This window comes from Aotus nancymaae, unplaced genomic scaffold (assembly GCF_030222135.1).
Source record: "Aotus nancymaae isolate 86718 unplaced genomic scaffold, 86718_ANA_hifiasm-v0.15.2.pri h1tg000049l, whole genome shotgun sequence".
Taxonomy (NCBI): Eukaryota; Metazoa; Chordata; class Mammalia; order Primates; family Aotidae; genus Aotus; species Aotus nancymaae.
Genome location: NW_026988463.1, coordinates 9,649,611 through 9,673,709, shown reverse-complemented (window position 1 = coordinate 9,673,709; position 24,099 = coordinate 9,649,611). Strand labels below are relative to the sequence as shown.

Genomic DNA, 24,099 nt, shown 5'->3' with positions numbered 1-24,099 from the left:
GCTGGGCATGGTGGCACATGCCTGTAGTCCCAGCTACTTGGGAGGCTGAGGCATGAGAATTGCTTGAAACCAGGAGGTAGAGGTTGCAGTGAGCCAAGATCTCACCATTGCACTTCAGTCTGGGTGACAGAGTGACTCTGTCTCAAAAAATAATAATAATAATTAAATAAATAAATGACCACACTTGCAACACAACTTAGTCATGTATCTGCATTATATTAAAAACATATACATGAATTTTTTCAGCATCTTCCAGCACAGTATAATCTATCTACCTCTTATCTATCTGCCTATTCATCCATTTTAGCCCTCTATGCATCCAATCTATTTATCCAATCATCTCTGTTATTTGTCCACCTTTGCTCTTTTTTTTTTTTTTTTTTTGACTTTGGAAGAGCTTCATTAATTAGGATTTTAAAAATGGTAAAAAAAAAAATTTGGTTGAAAACATCTAATTTTATTTGCTAATGTTTACTAGGAAAGCTAAATAATTGCTTTAAAACAAATTTGCATATTCTTAGCATTCTTAGCATTTGCTAGTTTCAAGAACTTTGGGGAGATTCAGAAGGTACATATTAGTTTAGTGAGGAAGATTCATTTTCTCCATTCAGTTGAACTCCAAACTCGGATTCTGTGCAAATACATATTTCCTAATTAGCTTGATGGCATCTAAACACATAGATTACTTAAAAATAACAACGTATGTGCATATAGCTAGGTGTTATGCCAATTTTAAGCTGATTCTCCCAGCCAGTTACCAAAGGATTTTCATATCCAAATGATTCTAGGATTATCACCAAACAAATGCACACTGTTGCGTTTACTTCTAAATCTTGCTTGTTTTTGGAAGCACATTTCCTCTCTCTAAAACACCACTAAGGAAGCCAAGTTGATTTGATCATCATTTTAAGAAATGAAATAAATCCCTGTCTTCCTTTCCAAAGGATGGGAATGGAAGGTAAACCAGGTAGCCCAGGGCAGGCATTTTTGGTAGAGTTCCTTGATCAGCTGGAATTTGAATTTTGGCCTCTCCATCTCTAGAGGAGAGGAGCCCAAATTTTATGGGAGCAATGTAGGGACTTCTGTGCTCCCTTGGGAACTCCCAGCCATCATTATTGCTTCAGAGGTTTCAGGGAGCCCTGCTTATGAGGACCCTCCTTCTTCCCAGATAATATGTCTTTTCAAGTAAGTGCAGCCTGATGTGTCTGAATAGGAAGATATCATACTGAGTGATACTTTCCTGCCTCTCTCATTACTTAAGGGTACTCAAAATAGTCTCAGCCCCTGATGTGGTGCCCAGCAAAGCTCTGAGTTTCTTTAAAAAAAAAAAAAAAAAAAAAAGAGATACCTTCCTTTTAGTCAAGGGCTACTGCCACCGCTGAAGGTTATCTTCTATGGACATTCACACATATGCCATCTTACACGTACGCTTACATCGCACAGAGAGCACACACAGAAACAAAAGTGAATTCATTGTGTACACACAATCATTTTCTTTCACAAAATCTGCAGTGGGGAATTACCAGGCAAATGCAAGATCACAACTGCAGAATGAATTATGCCTCATGTGTGGATGAGGACTTGTTATTTCTAATCCTCATAATGCCCTCTGAGATTGACGTGATCAGACCCCCATCCTATGGATGGTGAAATTGAAGCCCCAAAGGTTACCTCTGTGACTTTACCATATGTTTCCCTAAAGCAACAGGAAACATGTCACTTCATCTATCACACTAGAAAAAGATATGAAGGAGGGAACTTGTCTGTTAATGTGAGGTTGGGTTGCAGGCTTTAGTCTACTTCAGAATTTAGGTGTTTTTTTGTTTTTGTTTTTGTTTTTGTTTTTTCCTAAAAGACACTGATCCAGAATGCTGTGAAATTTACTCCCTCTCCAAGGCAGGTTTGGTTCTGCACGGAAACGATGTCTCCATTACGAGTTCTTTTCCTTTCAGCAAGATGAACATCCAGTCAATAGATGCAGAGCTATTACCATGCAGCAGACTTATATAGCACTCCTCATGGGCTCAACATTCCCAGGGAGGCCCCTGCACAGTGTAATTCAAATACAAACTAGAGATACGTGCATGCCTGGCGCTGCAGAGGGGAAAGGCCAGCACTCCAAAAAGGCATTTGTTTGACACTGGAACCAAGCTTCTCCCAGGGCGGTGGCCCTTGGCTTTTTCGACTTACAAAAATGCAACCTCCTGCCTTTGGGATGCTCTTAACTTTTGTTTTCTCTCCAAAATGCTTTCCCTCCCATTTAGAATGAAAGAATTCACTGTCATCAGCAAAAAAGAGCTGCCTCAGTTGTCTCCTGAAAAGTGAGGAATGAGAGACATAGCAAAGCCAAAAATCAGGGGAAGGAAAACAGGCAGCCTTTCCAGTAAGATCTGATCAGAGGAGGCTGGAACATAATGGACAAAGCCTCATGCTAACCCACTACTGGGATCCACAGATATCAGATGCTTTAGGGATGGGGTCCAGGCTCAAAGGGACTGAGGACAGTAGACCCATGCCCCACTGAGAATACTCTGAGAGGTCAGGCACCCTCTAGGAGAGCAGAGAAGATCAAGACGGCATCTTATTTCCACAGCCCATAAAATGTAGCTGGGATCTATAAATAATAGAGAAGATAAAATAAAGACAGAACTGTTGCACCTAAGAAAGAAACTCTATCCCAGGGATTTACTTGGTTCCCAAGGTAGGGTTTGGTCTGCTTGTCTAAGCAGAAAGCCAAAGTGACTTCCGAGAGCAAATCTTAAGCAGTAGAGAGTGGCATGCATTTATTGCAGCTTCAACCATAGGGGCACTGCATGCTTAAGCTCCTGTGAAAGGGGAGAGGGACAAGGTGATGGTAAAGAAGGGAAGGTCAGAGATGACTAGGCAGTTTGTCCAGCTCACATGTACTGACCACCTATGGTGTCAGGGACTTTTTTACATTATTTTACCTTGCCCTAGTGCCCACCTTAAGAGGGCATAATTCCCATTTTCCAGATGCAGAAACTGAAGCTAAAATAGATGTGGCTTATGCAAGGTCACAGAGCTAATCCATGATGGAGCTAGGGCTCACATCTAGTGGATTCCAGGCCTCTGGCTCTTCCTATTATTCTGTAATATGCATTCCCTCTCCTCAACAGCCCTTCTAGAAGATGGATCAACTTGGAGAATGCTATCATCAAAACCTTAGGTATACCAGTGTGGGCAATATAGCAAGACACCATCTCTAAAATATATATATTTTTTAATTAGCCAGGCTTATTGGTGCATGCCTATAGCCCTAGCTGCTCAGGAGATTGAGGCAGGAGGATTGCCTGAGCCCAGGAGTTTGAGATTGCAGTGAGCCATGATTGCACCACTGTACCCCAGCCTGGGCAGCAGGGTGAGACTCCATCTGTAAACAAACAACCAACCTTGAGTAGAGACTGGGTCCACCACTTTGACTCTTTTCCATGGCCTCACCAGGCCGATCAATACCTGGGAACTGCCTTAGCTATGCTGCATGAGCCCCAGGAAAACCAGGGATGAGAGGTAGCCACCAACAGCCATCCTCCCATCTCCTGCAACATAACTCATCTCCCTGATCACTTCTGTGGGCCTCCTCCAAATAGAAAGACAGCCAGCTCATCTTGGCAGTCAGGAGCATGTTACTCTGAGGGTGGAGGGGTGGAGGGCAGTTCTTAGACTCTCCAGGTGGCAGAAGGGAGTGTGTTAGAATTCAAGTACAAATTTAAGGGAAAAATATTTTTAAATCTTCTGTTTTCATAAAATGGGAAGAAAAGGCACAGACCTCGACTGATTCTGACAAATAGAGTCACACTAATTTTCAACCATAGTGGGAGAATCCCTCTGGGTCAGAGTATAAGATTATTGGCCGGGCGTGGTGGCACATGCCTGTAATCCCAGCACTTTGGTAGGCCAAGGTGGGCAGATCACGAGATCAGGAGTTCGAGATCAGCCTGGCCAGCATGGTGAAACCCCATGTCTACTAAAGATACAAAAAATTAGCCAGGTGTAGTGGTGTGCACCTGTAACCCCAGCTACTCTGGAGGCGGAGGCAGGAGAATCACTTGAACCTGGAAGCAGTGATTGCAGTGAGCCGAGATTGTGTCATTGCACTCCAGCCTTGGCAACAGGGCAAGACTCTGTCTCTAAATAAATAAATAAAAAGATTGTTAGATTACAAGGTTAGGTGAAGGTTAACATAACAGGTTATACAACTCTGTATTATGTGAAATACATGGCTCATTTGTAAGATTTTCACATCCACAGTCTGGATGCTCCAGCAACTCTCGAAGCAGTGAGGGCAGGGGCAGATGTTATTTTGTGGCAGGACGAACAGCCAAGCACACATTATATATAGAAGGAGACCACAGATAAGTTTGCAGGAAGGCAGGAAAGGGCATAATGCCAGTGTCCTGGGCCTCAGGGGGCCTTCATCAACCATGAAGCCTGGGATAGAGAGGATCAGAGAAAAAGCGGCTCAAACTTGCAGTTCTAGGCTTTTGTGTTTACGGTTCCTTGAAGGCTGGAGTGGAGAGACTGTCTGCTACAAGAAAAATGTAGCAGTGCAAATGAGTTAAGGCTGTCACAGTTCTGTGAGCATCCCTGCGGGGTGAGCTCGTCCCTGCCATGGGGGACCGATGGAGCCACCATGATCAGAGTCCACAGTTAATCACACATACTTTCCGGCAGTTTATGCCAAAGTCAGTAGCCACGGCCAATTCTGCCCTACAAACTCCTTCATGGGTTGGCTCCCTGTCCGCCTTGGGAAGACCAGGTCAAATCCTGCAGCCTTGATCTGACTGTTTCCTGTAGGTACGGCTGCTGAAATCTGGGGTAGGAGTGGGGAGAAGCAGGGGAGGCCAGAGATCAAAATGTTCCAGACGTCCTTTTGCCTGTTATTGTGGCATGAATCAAGGGCTCTTCCCTTGAAAACAGCTACTTTTAAGTGAACATAAACAGTTGTTTCTGAAAGGAAGAAAGAGTAGCAAAGGAAGAGACCTATAGATGGGGGTGCTTGTATTTGGGCTGCCTAGGAGCCCCAAGTCATTCTGTTCCCTGGATGGATTCAAAGTCAGTGTCACTGTGTCGTCAGAACCCTTCATTATGACTGGTAACTAAAACCCAGTTCTAACTACATTGAATAGACTCACATACAAACACACAAGGAATGGTTTGAGTGGATTAAGTAAAAACATTCAAGGGAGTGGCTCCAGGGGTTCAAACCATGTCTTTATTTCTTGGGCTCTACTTTTCACTACAATCGCTTCGCTGATAGGCTCACACTCCCACATGATGGTAAGGTTGCAATTCCTTCTATCCAAGCATCTATATCTATCCCTCCAAAAAGAGTTTGATGATTCTCACATGAATTTCATGCCTTCCTTTAGATGAATCAATGTATACATGGAAAGGAGATTTTCTGATTGGCCACTTAGGACACATTCTTTAATTGTTAGCTTTTGCATAACAGTAGAGGTAATTCCAGAAAAGAGTGAACAATGGATTATCCTTTCTTTCTCTCTTTCTTTCTTTTCTTTTTTTTTTTTTTTAGACAGAGTCTTGCTCCGCCTCCAGGCTGCTGGAGTGCAGTGGCACGATCTCGGCTCACTGCAACCTCTGCCTCCAGGGTTTAAGCAATTCCCCTGCCTCAGCCTCCTGAGTAGCTGGGACTACAGGCGTGTGCCACCATGCCCAGCTAATTTTTTTATTTTAGTAAAGATGGGGTTTCACCACATTGGCCAGGATGGTCTCTATCTCCTGACCTCGTGGTCTGCTCGCCTTCGCCTCCCAAAGTGCTGGGATTATAGGCGTGAGCCACCACGCCTGGCCATCAATGAATGATCCTTTCATGCTGACTTTGTTTTTCAGTAGTTAAGTCTCTGGTGCCTAAGCTTCAAAGATGATGCCGGGAAACTTTAATAAAAGCTTGAATTGGTGACCTGGGTACTAGGAGCCTCAGTTGTCTGTCTTTGTATGCCACGTTGGAGACACTGAGGCATCGACAGTTGTATGAGTGTTGGTTGATACTTTTTCTCAAACTCCATGTGCGAATCTTTGCAAAGATGTCAGCTAATCTTGAGCCAGAGCAATAAGATAAACTATGCTTTGCAACTTATCTAAAACCTTTAAGAGACGTTATCAGAATTCAAACTGATTTTGCTGTTTCTCCAGGGCTCCTGCAAGAAGTACATATCTCACCTTTGCAGGTAAAGTTCAAGTGCAAAGTGGTTTCATGTTCACTGCTGCTGCTGCTGATGGTGCTTTATGTTACTCCCCCTCAGGGCATCTACAGCTGCATTCATGGAGTGCACATTGAAGAAAAGAAGAAGTCTCCAGACTTCAATCTGACAGGATCCCAGAGCAACATGTTAAAACTCCTCCGGTCAGCCAAAAACATTTCCAACATGTCCAACATGAACTCCTCCAGAATAGACTCACCCAAAAGAGCTGCTGACCTCATCCAAAGAGGTTCCCTCATCATGGACATGGTTTCAGATAAGGGAAATTTGATGTACTCGGACAACAGGTCCTTTCAGGGGAAAGAGAGCATTTTTGGGGACAACATGAACGAACTCCAAACATTTGTGGCCAACCGGCACAAGGATAACCTCAATAACTACGTTTTCCAGGGACAACATCCTCTTACTCTCAATGAGTCCAACCCTAACACGGTGGAGGTGGCCGTGAGCACAGAATCCAAAGTGAACTCTAGACCCCGGCAGCTTTGGAAGAAATCCATGGATTCTATACGCCAGGATTCACTATCCCAGAATCCAGCCTCCCAGAGGGATGAGGGGACAATGGAGAATAGGACCCACTCCCTAAAGAGCCCTAGGTATCTTCCAGAAGAGATGGCCCATTCTGACATTTCAGAAACGTCGAATCGGGCCACGTGCCACAGGGAACCTGACAACAATAAGAACCACAAAACCAAGGACAACTTTAAGAGGCCAGCGGGCTCCAAATACCCCAAGGACTGTAGCGAGGTCGAGCGCACCTACCTGAAAACCAAATCAAGCTCCCCCAGAGACAAGATCTACACTATTGATGGTGAGAAGGAGCCTGGTTTCCACTTAGATCCACCCCAGTATGCTGAAAACGTGACCCTGCCCGAGAACACAGACTTCCCAGACCCCTACCAGGATCACAGTGAAAACTTCCGCAAGGGAGACTCCACGCTACCAATAAACCGGAACCCCTTGCATAACGAAGAGGGGCTTCCCAACAATGAGCAGTATAAACTCTACTCCAAGCATTTCACCTTGAAAGACAAGGGTTCCCCACACAGTGAAACCAGCGAGCGATACCGGCAGAACTCCACGCACTGTAGAAGCTGCCTTTCCAACCTGCCCACCTATTCAGGCCACTTCACCATGAGGTCCCCCTTCAAGTGCGATGCCTGCCTGCGGATGGGGAACCTCTATGACATCGATGAAGACCAGATGCTTCAGGAGACAGGTAACCCAGCCACCCGGGAGCAGGTCTACCAGCAGGACTGGGCACAGAACAATGCCCTTCAATTACAAAAGAACAAGCTAAGGATTAGCCGTCAGCATTCCTACGATAACATTGTCGACAAACCTAGGGAGATAGACCTTAGCAGGCCCTCCCGGAGCATAAGCCTCAAGGACAGGGAACGGCTTCTGGAGGGAAATTTTTACGGCAGCCTGTTTAGTGTCCCCTCAAGCAAACTCTCGGGGAAAAAAAGCTCCCTTTTCCCCCAAGGTCTGGAGGACAGCAAGAGGAGCAAGTCTCTCTTGCCAGACCACACCTCCGATAACCCTTTCCTCCACTCCCACAGGGATGACCAACGCTTGGTTATTGGGAGATGCCCCTCGGACCCTTACAAACACTCGTTGCCATCCCAGGCGGTGAATGACAGCTATCTTCAGTCGTCCTTGAGGTCAACGGCATCGTACTGTTCCAGGGACAGTCGGGGCCACAATGATGTGTATATTTCGGAGCATGTTATGCCTTATGCTGCAAATAAGAATAATATGTACTCTACCCCCAGAGTTTTAAATTCCTGCAGCAATAGACGCGTGTACAAGAAAATGCCTAGTATTGAATCTGATGTTTAAAAATCTTCCATTAATGTTTTATCTATAGGGAAACATATGTAATGGCCAACGTTCTGGAGGGTAAATGTCGGATGTCCAATAGTGCCCTGCTAAGAGGAAGAAGATGTAGGGAGGTATTTTTTTTTGTTGGCTCTTTTGCACATGGCTTCATGCCATAATCTTCCACTCAAGGAATCTTGTGAGGTGTGTGCTGAGCATGGCAGACACCAGATAGGTGAGTCCTTAACCAAAAATAACTAAATACATAAGGGCAAGTCTCTGGGACATGCCTACTAGGTATGTTGGCAATAATGATGCATTGGATGCCAATGGTGATGTTATCATTTCCTATATTCCAAATTCCATTAAGGTCAGTCCACCATGTAATTTTCTCATCAGAATGCCTAATGGTTTCTCTAATACAGAATAAGCAATATGGTATGCATGTAAACCTGACACAGACAAAATAAAAACGGTTAAGAATGCATCTGCACTGTAGTGAGATTGACATGTGCAAGAGATTAGGAAGTTTGGCTCGTAACAGTTTCAGCTTTCTTGTTATGCCTTCCATCACAGCCCAGGCTCACCCCAAGAACTCCAGGCTCCCCCAGAGAATAGCAAATCAGTGTGTTCATGGTGACTGTGCTACCTTCATTGTAGTTCATTTCCGAGACACATCTGGAGCCAAAGGCCCAAGGGACCCTCAGGTGGAGAGAGAGCTACAGGAATCTCTTTGGATGTTGATGTGTGTTTCTCTCACCCTCGGCTTCGATGGTCTTGTTCAGAGCTGCATAAACTAACACATTTATGTCTCCAAGCTGTAAGTGTGGATCTTCTGTCTGTGACACAGTGGCCATTGTAGTTTATCCTGAAGACGCCTATGTACGTAAGTTTGCATTTCCTCCCTTCTGGTGATGACTCAGGGTTGTATAGTATCTGTTACCCCTTCCCTCCCAGAGTGACCATAACTCGTTCAGTTTCCAAACAGCCATGGTGGTGTCCAATTAGCTGTGTATCGCTCTTCCCAGAGTTGTTAATGTGGTGACATGCACCAACAGCCGTGTGTCTACTGTGATCTGTAAGAAGTGCAATGCCATCTGTCTGCCGAAGGCTAGCATGATTTTAGGTTAATCTTCCTTCACATCAAGAAATTCTGTTGGACACTCACTTCCACCCCAACCTCCTCACATCAAAAGCCTTCAACACACGAGACACTCTTGCATCTACCCTGAGTATCATCCAAACTGTGGATAGACTTTAGTGAGACAGGTGATTTCTCCCTTCTGAATTATTCTCTCTATTGGTGACAAACTGCTTCATAGCACCAACAGAGATATAGGAAAAATTCCTCAAAGCATTTGTCATTTCTGAGTCACCTGTATTATCCCATTCTTATTCTTACTCACACCTGTGTGTATGTGAAATGAAACGATACCCATTTTTTAAAAAGTTAGAGACAGAGAGGGGAATACTTATGCATGGGGAGCCTGTTAGCACAGTGCCTGCCACGAAAAAAAAGTGCCCCCCACAAGATAGTTGCTATGTTATGATACTTTATCAGATCAGGATTTTCTAGTTTAAACATTAAATATCATAAAACCAGCAAATAATACTAACTAAACCTTTTATATAGCTCTACTCTGTTAATTAGTGTATTTCATGTACATGAATATTTTTGAAGTATTTGGGATAACTAGCCATCCATGTTTGCAGAAGACCTCAGTCTGTTTAGGATCATGCTAGGGAAACCTAAGCTAATTTAGACTCATCGAGCCATTTCCTGGTTTCCTCCTGCATTCTGTTTTACGTTCTTGAAGAAAGGGATAAAGTGACGGGTTGAAAAATGATCCCATTTCTTCTCCTCATGGTGTGTGTTCTGTTTTGTAAGTATTATTTTCTTGCACATGGGAAAGTGCCAGGGATGACTCTCTTAAAGCTCCAGGATATGTGGAATAGCTCCATCTTTGGGAAAGTACACCTGACCTACAATGTTCCTATAATGATGAAAAGTGGTTGCAATAAATTTCAGGGTCAGTGGTAGAGAGACAGTGGGAGTCAGTGGGCCAGAGGGGCTTCCTTTCGTTTTTGAAAGGCAGAAGGGGCTGATTGGGTGCTGGGGACACATGTGCTTGAAAATGATACTTTGTTTCCTGGATGCTGTACCTCTACTGCCCCAAGACCTGGCAATAGAGAAGTCTGGATTGAAGGGCCTAGAATAGTCACCCCAACTTCTGATCCTAAATCTAAATTTTTGTGACTGTGTAGTCTTTCAGCCCTTTCTGCCTTCTGCTCTTCTACTACGTTCCAGACGTTTATCCATCCCAGCAAGGATCACCTCCATTTCTTCACAAGTCTGAGATGTTCTGACATGAATGAATTAAAAAGTTTCCCCAGAATACAGATCAGTGATTTGTCATCAAGACAAAGAGGCTTTCTGTCTTCCTCTGACATCCTCTAAACCCAGGGGGCTGCCAAATGCCACAGAGGCCTTCAAGGAGAGTGAGAGTTATACTTGGACTGACTTCATTGGTCAAAAAGCCTTCCCTTAACAGCAGCATTATTTCAGCTATTCACCCCATACACCTCTGGATAAAGAAACTGAAAACGTGGTATTTGGAAGAACCAACAGTAATGTTGTGAAAAAAAACTATACTTTTTTTTATTACCCAAAGTGTTTTTTTTAATAAATAATCAGAAATTTTATGCTACATAAAGTTTTTGGTTTCCCTTCTCTACTAATTGATTCACTCTTCAATATGATGATCCCAAGCCAAAGAAAAAAAAAATCAACCACTGATCAGATGGTTAATTTCTAAGGGAAAGATGTAGAGTTATTCAAAAGTCATCTAAGTTAGTTTAGTTTTTGCAGAAAGAATATCAGGAATGTAATTTCCAGTGGTAAATGGAACCCACAGTATGAGAAGTAACAAGAATTAAATAGGAAGCCTGGGACTATAGATCCATCACAGAAGATTCCCGCAACATATCCCAGCTCTGAGATCTTAGATTTGTTGATGGCAAGGAGCCCAAATCTCTGCACACAAATGCCTGAGTTCAGCTGGCTTAAGTCAGAGCTGGCATCCATAATGATATTTTGTTAACTCTGGTTTTCCCCACTTGAAAAAGACCCAGCTGGTCCTCAGATAGGTATACTTGAATGCAGATGGTTGGGTCTCTGTCCATGGATAATAGCACACACATGCAACCAATTTGAAATACTCTGTGTAAGAGAATCTTCTAGCGCACAAACTCTACTTGAGAAACCTTTGTGTTTCTGGAAAGTGAGTTTCATCATCTTTACATCTGCAGGTTCTTAGGCCACTTATGGTTTCAATGCTCTGAGCTGGCAAGTCCCTAGAGGTCTATCTTTCTGCCAGGGAGACGTGCAGTTTTATAATCTCACTGCTAATTACTGTTATGTGCTCTGCAAATCTCTCCACGTTATTTTAGCCAGCACCGTGACTGGGCATCCACGGATTACTCTTGGTTTTCTCTTCCCTGCTTCATAGGGTTCCTGAGAGTCTTAGTATTTAGCTTTTCTGGAGAGAGCATTAAAATTCACCCATTGCAGCAAAATCTGTCAAATCATTTCACGCTTATTTTCCGGGGAGAGAAAAAAAGAAAATTACACCTTGTTTACAAATGAAATAGTTTCACTTAAATGGGACTCTAGCCAAGGCAGTTAATTAGTCAAGAGATCCACGGCTGTCATATAGTCACACATTGTTTATTCTATTTGATATGTCGACCACTGATGTGTATTTAATATTCTGCATCCTTCTCAGGAAATGACAAATGCCCTGAATTATTTGCAAATAGAATTGCTAATGAAAAAGAAAAAAACCTGTTGATGTTAATTAAATGGTGATTAAAAATTTATCTCCTTTAAATCTAAAAAGTGCAGCTTAAATAATCAGTTGTCATATAAATAAGTACCTTGTACCAAAATCCCTTGTGGTTTAAGACCTAAATAAACACTAATTTGAGAAATCTAAATACCTTACAGAGGAGCTGGATATATTCATTAACATTATGCACATTCCTGTACTGTTTTTTTGTGCATATCGTGTGCATGAATCCTTGAAAAAGGGACATGAGTTGTTTCTGAAATGGAGCCTGTTTGTATTAACCATGGCTATAGTAGACATAATTGGACTCAGCGAAAAAAAAAATTGAGTAGGTGGAAGCTAAATGTGTTGGTTGATATTTAATATGAGCGAAGGGTTCTACGTAAAGGCAATTTTCCTTCCAAAAGTACTGTTTATTTTCACTGGAGACAAAATTAGACCTTTCCAGATACCCCATCTCCTTTTGGTGAACAGGGTTGAAAGTGATGTGGGGTCTATACTTGAAAAGTTCTCCCAATATGCAGTTACTGTTTCCCATTCAATCCTATACATTGTACTGTGTTCATATCTAATTGTATCAGATGAGGTCAGCTTGCCACTTGATATAGATCAGAGATGATCAAATGCACTTATCCTGTGAATACAACTGCTTGTGTACACATGTATATAATATACATGCTTGATTTCTACAATTCACACATAAGTGTATTATCCAAATAAAATTGTACATATTGTAAAGTTTATGTTAAAAATTAAATGGTGATGATGGTATTAACACATGGAAAACCCATTCTGGCTATTTTTATGGAGGATATTTCTGTAGAGCGGGCACTATATTTTTTTAATCTCAGTTGTAGGGAGGATGACGGAGCCTAAGTAGAATTTGGGTGTGGGCGTTCTAGGCCCCTTCTTTAAAAAACAAAACTCTGGGATGAGGGTAATAGAATATATTCTGCTCACATTTGCTCCTAAAGACAATGCTGATATGGACTGGTGTGTGATTTCTTTAAACCCTTCAAAGGGCATAGAGTTCCTATTTAAATTCCTTAACCTATTTCCTCACCTGTACTCTTTTCTGTGCCCAGCAGTTCTTTCAGTATAGTATAAGCTAGAAGTGCCTGCCCAGAAGGGTCTTAGAAAAAGAGTTTGTAGAACCACACCAAAAGTTAGGAGAAGGAAAGGAGAGATGAGAAAATGAAGTTTACAAATGGGCAGTCGCCTGTTCAAGATCATCAAGTTAGAGAGTATCAGAACAAGGATTAGATCCAAGACATAGTTCAATTTCTGGCTCAGTTCTCTGACCAGGCTGATTTATTTCTAGATTTCTTTCAAGGGACACCCTGAATACCTCTGGAATAAGAACCAGAGATCCCCATAAAGCTGACCTGGCTTTTTATTTATTTTATTTTTATTTATTTATTTATTTTTGCTTCTTGCCCTAGACAGACCTACCCATGCTTCTTTGAATTTGGTTTTCCTTTAAACTCTCTCACAATCCCTGTCTTAAAGTTCCTAGAAGATAGTAAACTTTTTTCAGAGACCATCTCCTTAAGAAGAATCAGCAAGGGATATTATTTAAAACCTCAAACTGAAGATAAAGGCTGGCAGTGACCACCGAAATAATTGAGTTCTATGTACCATGCATGGAGGATAAACCAAGCACATTGAGCAGCTAATAGAATTTCACTGAGTGTCCACTTTACTTTGAAAGCCAGTTTGGGATTGTGGGGAGGGGATAAAAATAAATGGAAAATACAGTCTCTTCCCATATGTCGCTTATGGTTTAGAAGTTCAGTTCTCTGATACAAAAGATAACCGAGGACCCATGAAATGCAAACAGAGACTAAACAACAAAAATTAGAAATGACAACTAAAGTTGTTGCCATGAAAAAAATTAATCTGATTCTATGAGCAAATTTTCTTTTTTTAAAAAAAGTCCTTCCCCAAATTTTTAAGTAACTCTGGAGAATAGAGTTAGTGCTCCTGGTAATGCACTTGATTTATTTTAATCTTCAAAGAAAGTGCTTAGGAAACCCAGGAGCCGCTAACCAGGTGAACACCCTCACACGCCTACATTTTTGCACAGGCAGGCTTGGGTCTGGTTCCAAACCAGTTCTCCAATCCTTGCCAAATCATGCCTTCTCCCAGCCTTGCATTATGACACGTGCCTCAAGAAAAGGTTGAAACAATTCCCTAAAGGATTAGAAAATAGACCATGATGTAAAAAGACGAAGCATTTCCCAAAAGCTCTTTTTGTTTGGTTTCGTTTTTAATGTTTGAAGAACCCTTTTGATAGATCAGGGTATGAATGTATCAGGGGAGGGTGGAGGGAGAGTTCTTTGTCAAGTTCCAAGTGCCTATTGTTGTGGCTGACAAAAGAGAAAGCATCAGGTTCCCTAGAGAGAAAATGGGGCAAAGAGATGACAGAAAGAATGTAAGTGTATTTCAGGAAGTATGGCGAGGTGGAGAGGGAGCTTTTGTCACTCTGTCCATCCCATTCTGTGCGTTCTTGGAATGTTATATTTTCTGCTTATCGCAAGTACTTGCCATGGACCTGCACCTGAATTTGAAAATATCAAAATATATCTAAATTGAGTGTAGGCGATATTCTAGGCATATCCTAGAATGTGATCCTCCAAATAACCTTAAGATATAAATATGATTGCTCCCATTTTACAGATAAGGAAACTGAGGCTCAGGCTTTTCTGAGCCTCATCAGCAACATAATAAGCTAGTAAATCCCTAACGTTAGACGTAGTCTCGAAGTGCCTGGTCTCCTCCAGGGAGGTCAGAATAGAAGTCAGAAAGAGAGGTCTGCTCTTTTGAGGTTCCTGGGCTTATACCCTTGCAGCCTCTGTTACAGGGACGTTTGTTAGGGTATTACCCCTCGTTGCCTGATTTGGGTGTATTGAGAACTTCTGGGGATCTCACCTCTGTTCATAGTCCCTTCTGAGACGTGAACACTGATTGTGTCTCCCTTTCATATGCTTGCACTCAGCATTTTTTTAAAACTCGTGGGGAGTCATTTTCTCTACTTAGCATGTGCCTAATCTTAAATATCTCTTTCCTAGTGTCTCATCTTTTTATCAGTCAACATCAGGGCTAATTCCATTAAACATATGTACATAGTACATGCTTTCATATGTGAGTGGGTGCGCACACACACACACAGAGCCATGTGGCCCTCCATTAAAGTTCTCCTAAATATTGTGATCCATGTTCAAAGAGGTGGTATTATTTGCAAGTTGACTGTTCCTCCTATTTCACCTCTATGTTTGGTTATCTTTGCCAAGCAGACAGAATGAGTTTCAGAGGTGGGACAGGGAATAGGAAATAGTGTGTGCATGAATGATGGAGAGCTTTGGTAGTCAGAATGATTGAGGGCCAGCTATTAAAATGTTGTTGTTGTTTTCCTTCTTGGTCTGTTCTATTTTTTTTTTTTTCTTTTCCAAATTGTCTTAGAGATATTTCCCTGCTCGCTAGCATTAGGATAGTGATGGTTATTCTGTCCCACTGGAGAGTGTTGAATTGGAATGTTGACACTGGGCTTTACAGGTGCCCAGAGTGGCCTAGTGTTTAACGCACCCTACAGGCATGCCGCTGAGCATACATTCCTGCATTCCCCCCTCTCCATGTTCTAAAGCCACACTCCTTTCCTGACATTTATATCTACTGAGAGGTGAGGGGTGCATTAGGCCCATTTTTATGGATGAGGACCCTGAGGGGCGATTTGAAGGAATGTCTTTCTGAGAGTCTCCGTGAATTCTCTGGAGGGTTAGCTAACTTAAAGCAAGTGAAGTCCTAGTCTCTGAGAAAAAATTTCTCAGCTGTTTTTGTCTTTCAAGCTGGCAGTAAAAAGTCTTTTAAGATAGATTGTTATTATTTGTTATTTGGAGATCCCATTGTTGGGTCTACAAGTGCATGACAATGTTCTCCTTGCAATGTTGAGCTATTCAAAAATGGAGCCCTCTAAAGAACAATTTGACCATAGCATTTCTTCTCTGGGGTTGTATTGTAAACTATGCAACTCTCTCCAGGGAACCAGAACTAAATTGCTTAAAATGAAGTCATCCCTCAGATTAACTTCCTCAGATAAGGTGTCAGCAGTCTACAGAAACAAAGAAGACAAAACTGAGATTATCACTCATAATTCTCTCTTATGTATTATGTCAGTGAAACAATGAGTTTGCATTATTGCAATCCTAGAACATTCTTCATTAGCCCTGGGTCATGCCCTCTTCCAGTTAATTAACTTTCACAGCTTTAGGAAAGATTTAAGATGAAACTTCAATAGGATATTAACGTTACTCATAGCCAATACCACAGTTGCCTTTCAAATTAATAAGGTTAATTGTTCTCCAGCAAACATGAGTTTGTCTTTGGCATTTTAAAAGCTTCCCATTGATCTGACATTTTGCTGTTTTAAGTTTTAAAGGGCTCAAATAAAAGACTATTGATAACTCAGCAAAGAGTGAAGGTCCAGAAATATGAAAACATTGTCGTATTTTTCCATGAAAAAAAAATCATAGCTTTTTGAATTCAATTGAAGTTTCTACATTAGCCATCTAAGACTTATTGAGTTATTTCCATTCTCAGTCAAGCTAATTCAAGTGAATGAACAGTATTGACTTTTTAAATCTTTTTTTACTTTTTAAACTCTTTAGTTTATTAAGTTTGTAGACCCAGCTCTGGGGCCATGACACTTATAGAATGTTTCAGTTTAAAAACAAAAGATTCAGGCTTCTAACTTGAGCCAAATCCAGGTGATCTTCTTTGAAAATTTTGACGAATTTAAAAAGATGAAAGTGGAACTTGTAACATTCATATTCCCCAAATTTTTCACTGGGAAGGGATGCTAATTGCCTACTTAAGATATAAATTCAAGAATCACATTTTCATAGAAAATGCAGAAAACTGTTTGACACAGCAATGACATAGCTAGATGTGGCTCAGATGCCGTCCAAACCTGAGGGTCCCCTAATATTTCCTTACCAGTTCTTTTTAACTATGAATCTTAATCTTGTTCATTCCCCTGCCAAAACAAATTTAAAAGCGTAAACTTGCTGAATTAATTGGCAGAATTCACCGTAGTTTATATCACCCCGGAATGTTTATGTGTATGTGTTTATGTATAGTATACATATTTTCATGCTGAATGTTCAGAAAAAATAAGGTGAGTTTATTGGTGGCTTGAATAAGAATTAGATCATAAAAATTATAAATAATGGCCTTCTCAGACAGAAAAAGAGAGTAAATGATTCATTTTTCACTCACGTATTAATAAAATGACTTGTTGCATAATACGCAAGCTGGTCATTGCCTGCAAGAAAGTTAACTGAATTAAGCAGCTATCCAGGTTTATGTCTGAGTCCATTTTTAACCCAATATGGCTAGGATGGAACTCCATATGCAGAGGGTTTCTATTCACGGCTACGTTCAAACAGAATCTAAAACCCACATCAGAAGTGACTTGATCTCTTGTATGGTGGAGCTCAAAGCAAGCTGTGTGCTTTACACTATGGTCTTCATTTGGGAATTAATGTTCACTGATCAACTGCAGCAGTTTATATCTGTCATGTTTTAATCCACTGCATGAGGAAGTGCTAATAACTGTATTAAATATTTCCAAGCATAGCTACAAAATTACATGTTTGCTTAACACCTTTCTATGATAGAGGAAGTATATACTATGGTTGTCTTCTTGTAGTATGTCTTTTAATTTTGTTCAATGTGTTATCAGCTGTTTTAAGGAATGGGGATTGAAATGTGTGTGCAAACTGATATGTACATAACTCCTGAGGCAACAGAAGTGCCCGGTCATATGGTGTAAAAATGTAAATACAGGAAAATTTCATTTTTCTAATAAAGATAATTTCTGCCAATTGATATGAAAATGAGAACTTGAGTTGTGGTCTTTGTTGTTGTCATTGTTGCTGCTGTTGTAAGCATCACTGTGTTAGTCTGTTTTGCATTGCTACAAAGGCATACCTGAGGCTGAATAATTTATAAAGAAAAGAGGTTTATTTATCTCATTGTTCTGCAGGCTGTATAAGCATGGTACCCGCATCTGCTTGGCTCCTGGTGAGGCCTCAGGAAGCTTTTAGTCATAGCAGAAGGGAAGAGGAGCCTATGTGTCACAGGATGAGAGAGAGCAAGAGAGAAATGTCAGGCTCCTTTAAACAACCAGCTCTCTCCTGAACTAATAGAGAACTCACTTATTACCAAGCCATTCACGAGAGATCTGCCCCCTTGACCCAAACACATCCCACTAGGCCCCACCTCCAACTTCTGATGATCACATTTCAGAATGAGATTTGGAGGGGACAAATACCCCAACCGTATCAATTACTAATGTTTCAGGTAGGCTTAATGTTTGTACAGAGGGGAAATAACTTGACTTCTCCCCTTTGTGCAAGGGGAGAGGGTAGAGAGAGGCATGGAATTCAGGACAATTCTTGGCTTGGCTTCGGGATTTGAGCCAAGAGCTTAGCCACTGTCCCATACCTAGATTGTGTCTTCCTGTGCACTTCCTGTACTTGTAGCCTTGACCCTGATAATGTTGACCTTTCCAAGAACACCCTTATTTCAAGAAGGAAAAAGGGATTCTTGCAATAGGAGCAGAGGAACTATTGCAATAGGGATAATTCTCTGACAATAAATCTGCAAGCATCTCAGCGTTAGGCAAAAGGGTTTTTCTTTTAGAGAGAAGTAAATAAAGCTAGAAAGAACAAGGTATAGGAAAATGAGATGAACAGGAGTGGCAAGAATAGGAGTCTTACCTATGTGACTTAGGTAAGGCTCTCCCGCCTTGTTTACCCATACCAAGGCCAGACACAGGCCTCCAAATGCCTATTCTTTGCCTCATAAATGATTAACTGAAATCTCCACCGATCAGTCAGAACAAAATCCTTGTTAACCAAATGTTGGTTAAGCTCCTGTCCTTCTCCAGGTCCTTGAACTCTGGCCAAATCTCAGCCTGAGCCAGCCTAAAACCTCACCCTAACAGCTCCTCCTGGGAATAGGCAAGTCTTAAATTCCCCATCTATCCATCTTCTGTCCAATTATGCACCTCCTGTTCATCTCACTTTCCTATACCCTGATCTTTCTAGCTTTGTTTACTCCTCCCTATAAAAGAAAAACCCTTTTGCCTAACCCTGAGATGCTTGCAAATTCTATTGTCAGAGCATTCTCCCAATTGCAATAGGTACTCTCCCCCTATTGCAAGAATCCCTTTCTCCCTCTGCAATAAACCTTTTGAACAAAGCCTCTCTTTACTAAACCCAGATTTGAATTTTGTTTGACAACCTCTGTCTTCAGATCAAGTGACATTTCTACATCCACCTCTCCTTTACTTAAAACCTTTAGCTTGAAGCCCCATGACCCACAGGGAAAGCCCAACTCCTTGTCATATTGCACAAAGCTTTCCAACCCCTGCCATACCCCTTTCTACTATGTGTCTTATCCTGTACCTGAATCAAAGATCTTTCCGCCCTTCACCAAGGACACCATGAGCTCTCTCATGTGCTTATGCTTTTGTTCACACTGTTCTTTCTTTCTGGAATGCTGGTCTCCTTATCAATGCTTAATTCTCTTTTAGGGTCTGTTTTAAAGATAAACCTCTTCTTAGTCTTTCCAAGCTTCTTCCAGAAGGATAGTTGACAGTTGATTTCTCCATGATCCATAGCCTCATGTACACATCTCTATTATATAATGCATTAAGCTTTACTACATTGTTACTTGTGCTGCGTTTCCTTAGAATGTGAGCCTTTCCAAAACAGGGGCCATAAAATTGTTCACCTTTAAATCCTAGCACCCAGCTGAACATTTGATACGAAGCATTTCTGGACGAGTAGAAGGATAGCTAGATGGAAGAGTGGGTGACTGTGGGTGGCGGATAGATGAAGTGCTTTCAAATCAGTTCTCAGCTTATGGTACTCTTCTACCAAGCTTATCTTACTCAGTCCTGTGACTTTAAATGCCACGGATTTACCCTCACCTTTTAATATTTGGATTCAGCTTTCTCCACAAGCTCTATACTCCCATCCATATTTGCATTTAGCAATCTTAAAGATATCCACGACCTAAGATATCTTGAAAAGTACTCTGGACAACTCATCCTCCCAATAGAAATCTGGTTCTCTGCCATTGTTCCTCACCTCAGGAAACTGCATAGCTATTGACCTGATATCTCAGGCCAAATGTTTATTAGTTATTCTCCCCTCCTCTATTCCCCTTCACATGCAATCGTATGTCTTCATGACCCTTATTTTATTTTATCATTTTATTTATTTATTTATTGAGCTGAAGTCTCGCTCTGTCACCCAGGCTAGAGTGCAATGGCATGATCTTGGCTCACTACAACCTCCGCCTCCCAGGTTCAAGCGATTCTCCTGTCTCAGCCTCCTGAGTAGCTGGGATTACAGACATGCACCACCATGCCTGGATAATTTTTTGTATTTTTAGTAGAGACAGGGTTTCACCATGTTGGCCAGGCTGGTCTCAAACTCTTGATCTCAAATTATACACCTGCCTTGGCCTCCCAAAGTGCTGGGATTACAGGCATGAGACACCGCACCTGATCTTCAATGACCTTTAAAATACATTCAAGACCCATCTGTTTCTCATCACTCCTCCCCCATTACTCCAGTCCATCATCTCTGATATATACTACTGCCACAGCTTTCTAACCCATCTGCCTGCCTCTCCTCTGGCTTCCTTCTCTATCCATTCTCCAGACAGAAGACAGGGCAATCTTTTAAAAACATCAGTTAGATGATATGATTCATCTGCTCCCAGGCCATTAGTATCTTTCCATCACAATCAGAATAAAATCTAAATTCTTCCCTATGACCTTAGGGTGCCAACTGGTCTGGCTCATCTTCTATCTCATCTTCTACCATTCTGCACACGCTCATTAAGATCCAGCCACACTGAACTTCTCTCACTTCAAACAGAGGCAATTCAGGATCTTTGTACTTGAAACTGCCTCTCCCTGTAACTCCACCCCTAGGTATTTCTGTTGTTTCCTCCTTTATTATACCAAAAGCTCTGTTTAAATGTCATTTCAGGAAGGCACTGTCTGACCACACTTTTTTTTTTTGGTACAGGGTCTCACTCTATCACCCAGGCTGGAGTGCAGTGGCACAATCAGAGCTCACTGCAGCCTCAAACTCCTGGGCTCAAGTGATCCTCTCACTTCAGCCTCCTGAGTAGCTGGAACTACAGGCATGCATCAGCTTGCCTATTTTTTTTTTTTTTTTTTTTAAGTTTTAGTAGAGACGAGTCCTCGCTATATTGCCCAGGCTGGTCTCGAACTCCTGACCTCAAGTGATCCTCCTGACTCCCAAAGTGCTGAGATTACAGGTATGAGTCACTGTGCCCAACCTGGCCACACTATCTTAAATAGAATATCCCCCATCACTTTCTATTCCTATACCATACTTTGTTTGTCCTTATAGCACTTAACACTATCTGAAATTTTATCATATATTTATGTGTATTTGTTCATTGTACGTCTTCTTCACTGAATAAGAATAGCAACTGGATGTATCTCATTCACTGTTCAAGCACCAGCAGTGTCTGATCCATGGTGGGTATCCAGTGAATGCTATATGGAATGCATGAAGAAATGGATGAATGGATCGATAATAATAGTTGATGAATGAAAAATTGGTTGGATGAATGAGTGGACAGACAGAAGGAAAGGGTAAGTACATGACTAGATGGATATGTGGCTAAATGGATGGAAGTATGAATGCATGAAGTTTGGGTTCTATTCACCCGAATGGATGAAAGTATAAGTGCATGAAGGTTGGGTGAAAGAACTCAACCTTCATGCATTCATACTTTCATCCTTTGATTAGGATAAGTAGTTCCTGGCCTCCAAGCTCATCCACCTTGCTCCTGGGCACTTCCCATATGACAACGTACACTTTTTCCTTCAGAATTAGGGCCCCACAGAGTGGTAACTAAAAGTGTATTCTCAATGGGGGGTTAAAACTATACTTCACGTCTCCTCAGTTTTCCCCCAATCTCTTTAATCTTCCCAAAGATATTCAAAGGGCAGTTTATGAAGGATTCCTTATATACCAACCCCTGCGAACCCAGGACACATACAGAAGGGTTCATGGGGGCCCTGCTGAAATAGTAACAGAGTCCAGAAAGTCACATACAAGGCCGCAATACCTGAATCTGGCAGCCAAAAATTCTCTCTGTTTTCTGAGAGGCAATGGAACCAGGGGAGAAAAAAAAACCAAGTCTCTCATTCTCTCAAAATCCACACACGCACTGTGTACTTACTCTGGGGATTACAGCCTAGTGGTCGCTTCTGAATCTTTAAGATGATGGTGGCTTCCCATAAAGACTCTTCTTTTTGAGGCCTAGGATAGATTGCAGTCTCCTCACAGTTGGGTAAGGCTGGGATGTTCCTCCTCACGATACCCCAAATGGCTGCCAAGTCCCACAGCCTTCTGGAGAAAAAATGGCAGCTGCTGTAGTCTGAAGAAGTCAGTGCCTTCTTTCTGCATCACAAGGCAGACCCTCTTCCCTAAGGCTGCAGAAGACGAAGCCCCTGCAGTAAACCCTTCTCTAAGTCTGACCTAACTCGATGGAGTGGAGAAAACTCTTGAGGAGAATTTTTAGTGGGGCATTGCCCCTGTGTTCATGGTAAGGGCAGGAATGGGACAGACGGATTGTCATTTGCACTGTGTGGCAAATAGCTTTCACTCACGGAAAGATTTGATCTAGGAAAGTTTGCCTGGGGCATAGTTGTAAATTCCAGAAATGCTGATTTGTTGGAAGATCATGAAGACAAAGCTCAGGTGAGTAACAATCAGGCAAGGGGTCCCTAAGAACCAGGGTTTGTGGTCCTTATGGAGAGTGAGGTAGACAGTGCCTCAGGCATAGGTCTCAAAATCTTTCCAGGTTTAGAAGCCTCAGACTGTCACAGAAATGGATGGTTTTATAAGGGTTATGATATAAAATGAGAAGACACATGGTATCCAGGAGCCCCCTTTCTTGTTTTTCTGCCTGTCCCAGACTGTAATGAATCTGTCCCCTCTCATTATAGATGAGGAAACTGAGGCTGGGAGAAAGAGTATATGTCATTCAAGCTCACTCAGATCCTAGCAATCAAGACTTCATGACTGAATCTGGCACCAGGTGCTGAGATGGATAAAGAAAAGCAACACTTCTTGAGTACTTACAATGTACCAATCTGAGCCAGTTTCACAATCATCACAATATTAAATCCTTCCAACCAAACAGAGGCTCAGGTTCAAGATTCTTTCCTGATTCACTGCACTTCAAACTACAACCTGCATGTCTACGGAAGGGCCAGCAGATAAATTATATCATGAAGCCAATGTCATCATGAACAAGAAAACACTTCTTTGATTCCAAATAAATGATCTATAAGGTATGAGGATCAGAAGAACATGATGGCAACTAACATTTGTGTGCTGTTCTATGTTGCTGTAGAAAATAGCCCTGTGGGACAGGTTATATTGCAATTTTTATTTACCTCCATGTATCAGATAAGGAAATTGAGACTAAGAGATAAAGGTGACCCAGCCCAGATCACTGAATTGATATGCAGCAGAGAAAGAAGGTCTCAAACCAGATGGTCTGACTCCATGCCCCAAACCACCCTCCAACGGTTTTTTTTTTTTTTTTTTTTTGAGATGGAGTCTCGCTCTGCCACCTAGGCTAGAGTACAGTGGCATGATCTGGCTCACTGCAACCTCTGGCTTCCGGGTTAAAATGATTCTCATTTCTCATATCTTTGCCTCCCAAGTAGTTGGGACTACAGGCATGCACCACCATACCCAGCTTATTTTTGTATTTTTAGTAGAGATGGGGGTTTCTCCATGTTGGCCAGGCTGGTCTTGAACGCCTGACTTCAGGTGACCCACCTGCCTCAGTCTCCCAAAGTGCTGGGATTACTGGCATGAGCCACTGTGCCCAGCCCTTGAACTGTTTATTTACAGCACAGTCCCTCCTTCATTTTTTAGTGTCAAAGGAAATGGACAAAGGCTTTCTTTTTTTCTTGTGTCATTCCCTGTCTTCCGAGCTTCTCAGCTTTTTCTTCGGAGCAGTTGAAGATGGGCCATTTTCAACATATTTTTCCATTAACTGAAGTGACACTAAATACTATCACTGCTATGAAACTGATCGGCAATTTGTGGGAT

At 41.9% G+C, this 24,099-nt stretch overlaps 1 protein-coding gene across 4 annotated transcripts in view; it reads left to right on the top strand.

The window, feature by feature from the left end:
* The window catches only part of GRIN2A (glutamate ionotropic receptor NMDA type subunit 2A), a 441,648-nt gene extending 423,855 nt beyond the window's left edge, over positions 1 to 17,793 (top strand). For 2 of the 4 annotated variants that reach the window (XM_012448290.3, XM_021673516.2), the window contains one exon: positions 6,285 to 17,793. In XM_012448290.3, the coding sequence (XP_012303713.1) occupies positions 6,285 to 8,084 (1,800 nt within the window). In that variant the 3' untranslated portion in view covers positions 8,085 to 17,793. The remainder of the gene's footprint in view (positions 1 to 6,284) is intronic. The other 2 variants (XM_012448292.3, XM_012448291.3) reach the window with 2 other exon arrangements.
* Positions 17,794 to 24,099: the final 6,306 nt, after the last annotated feature.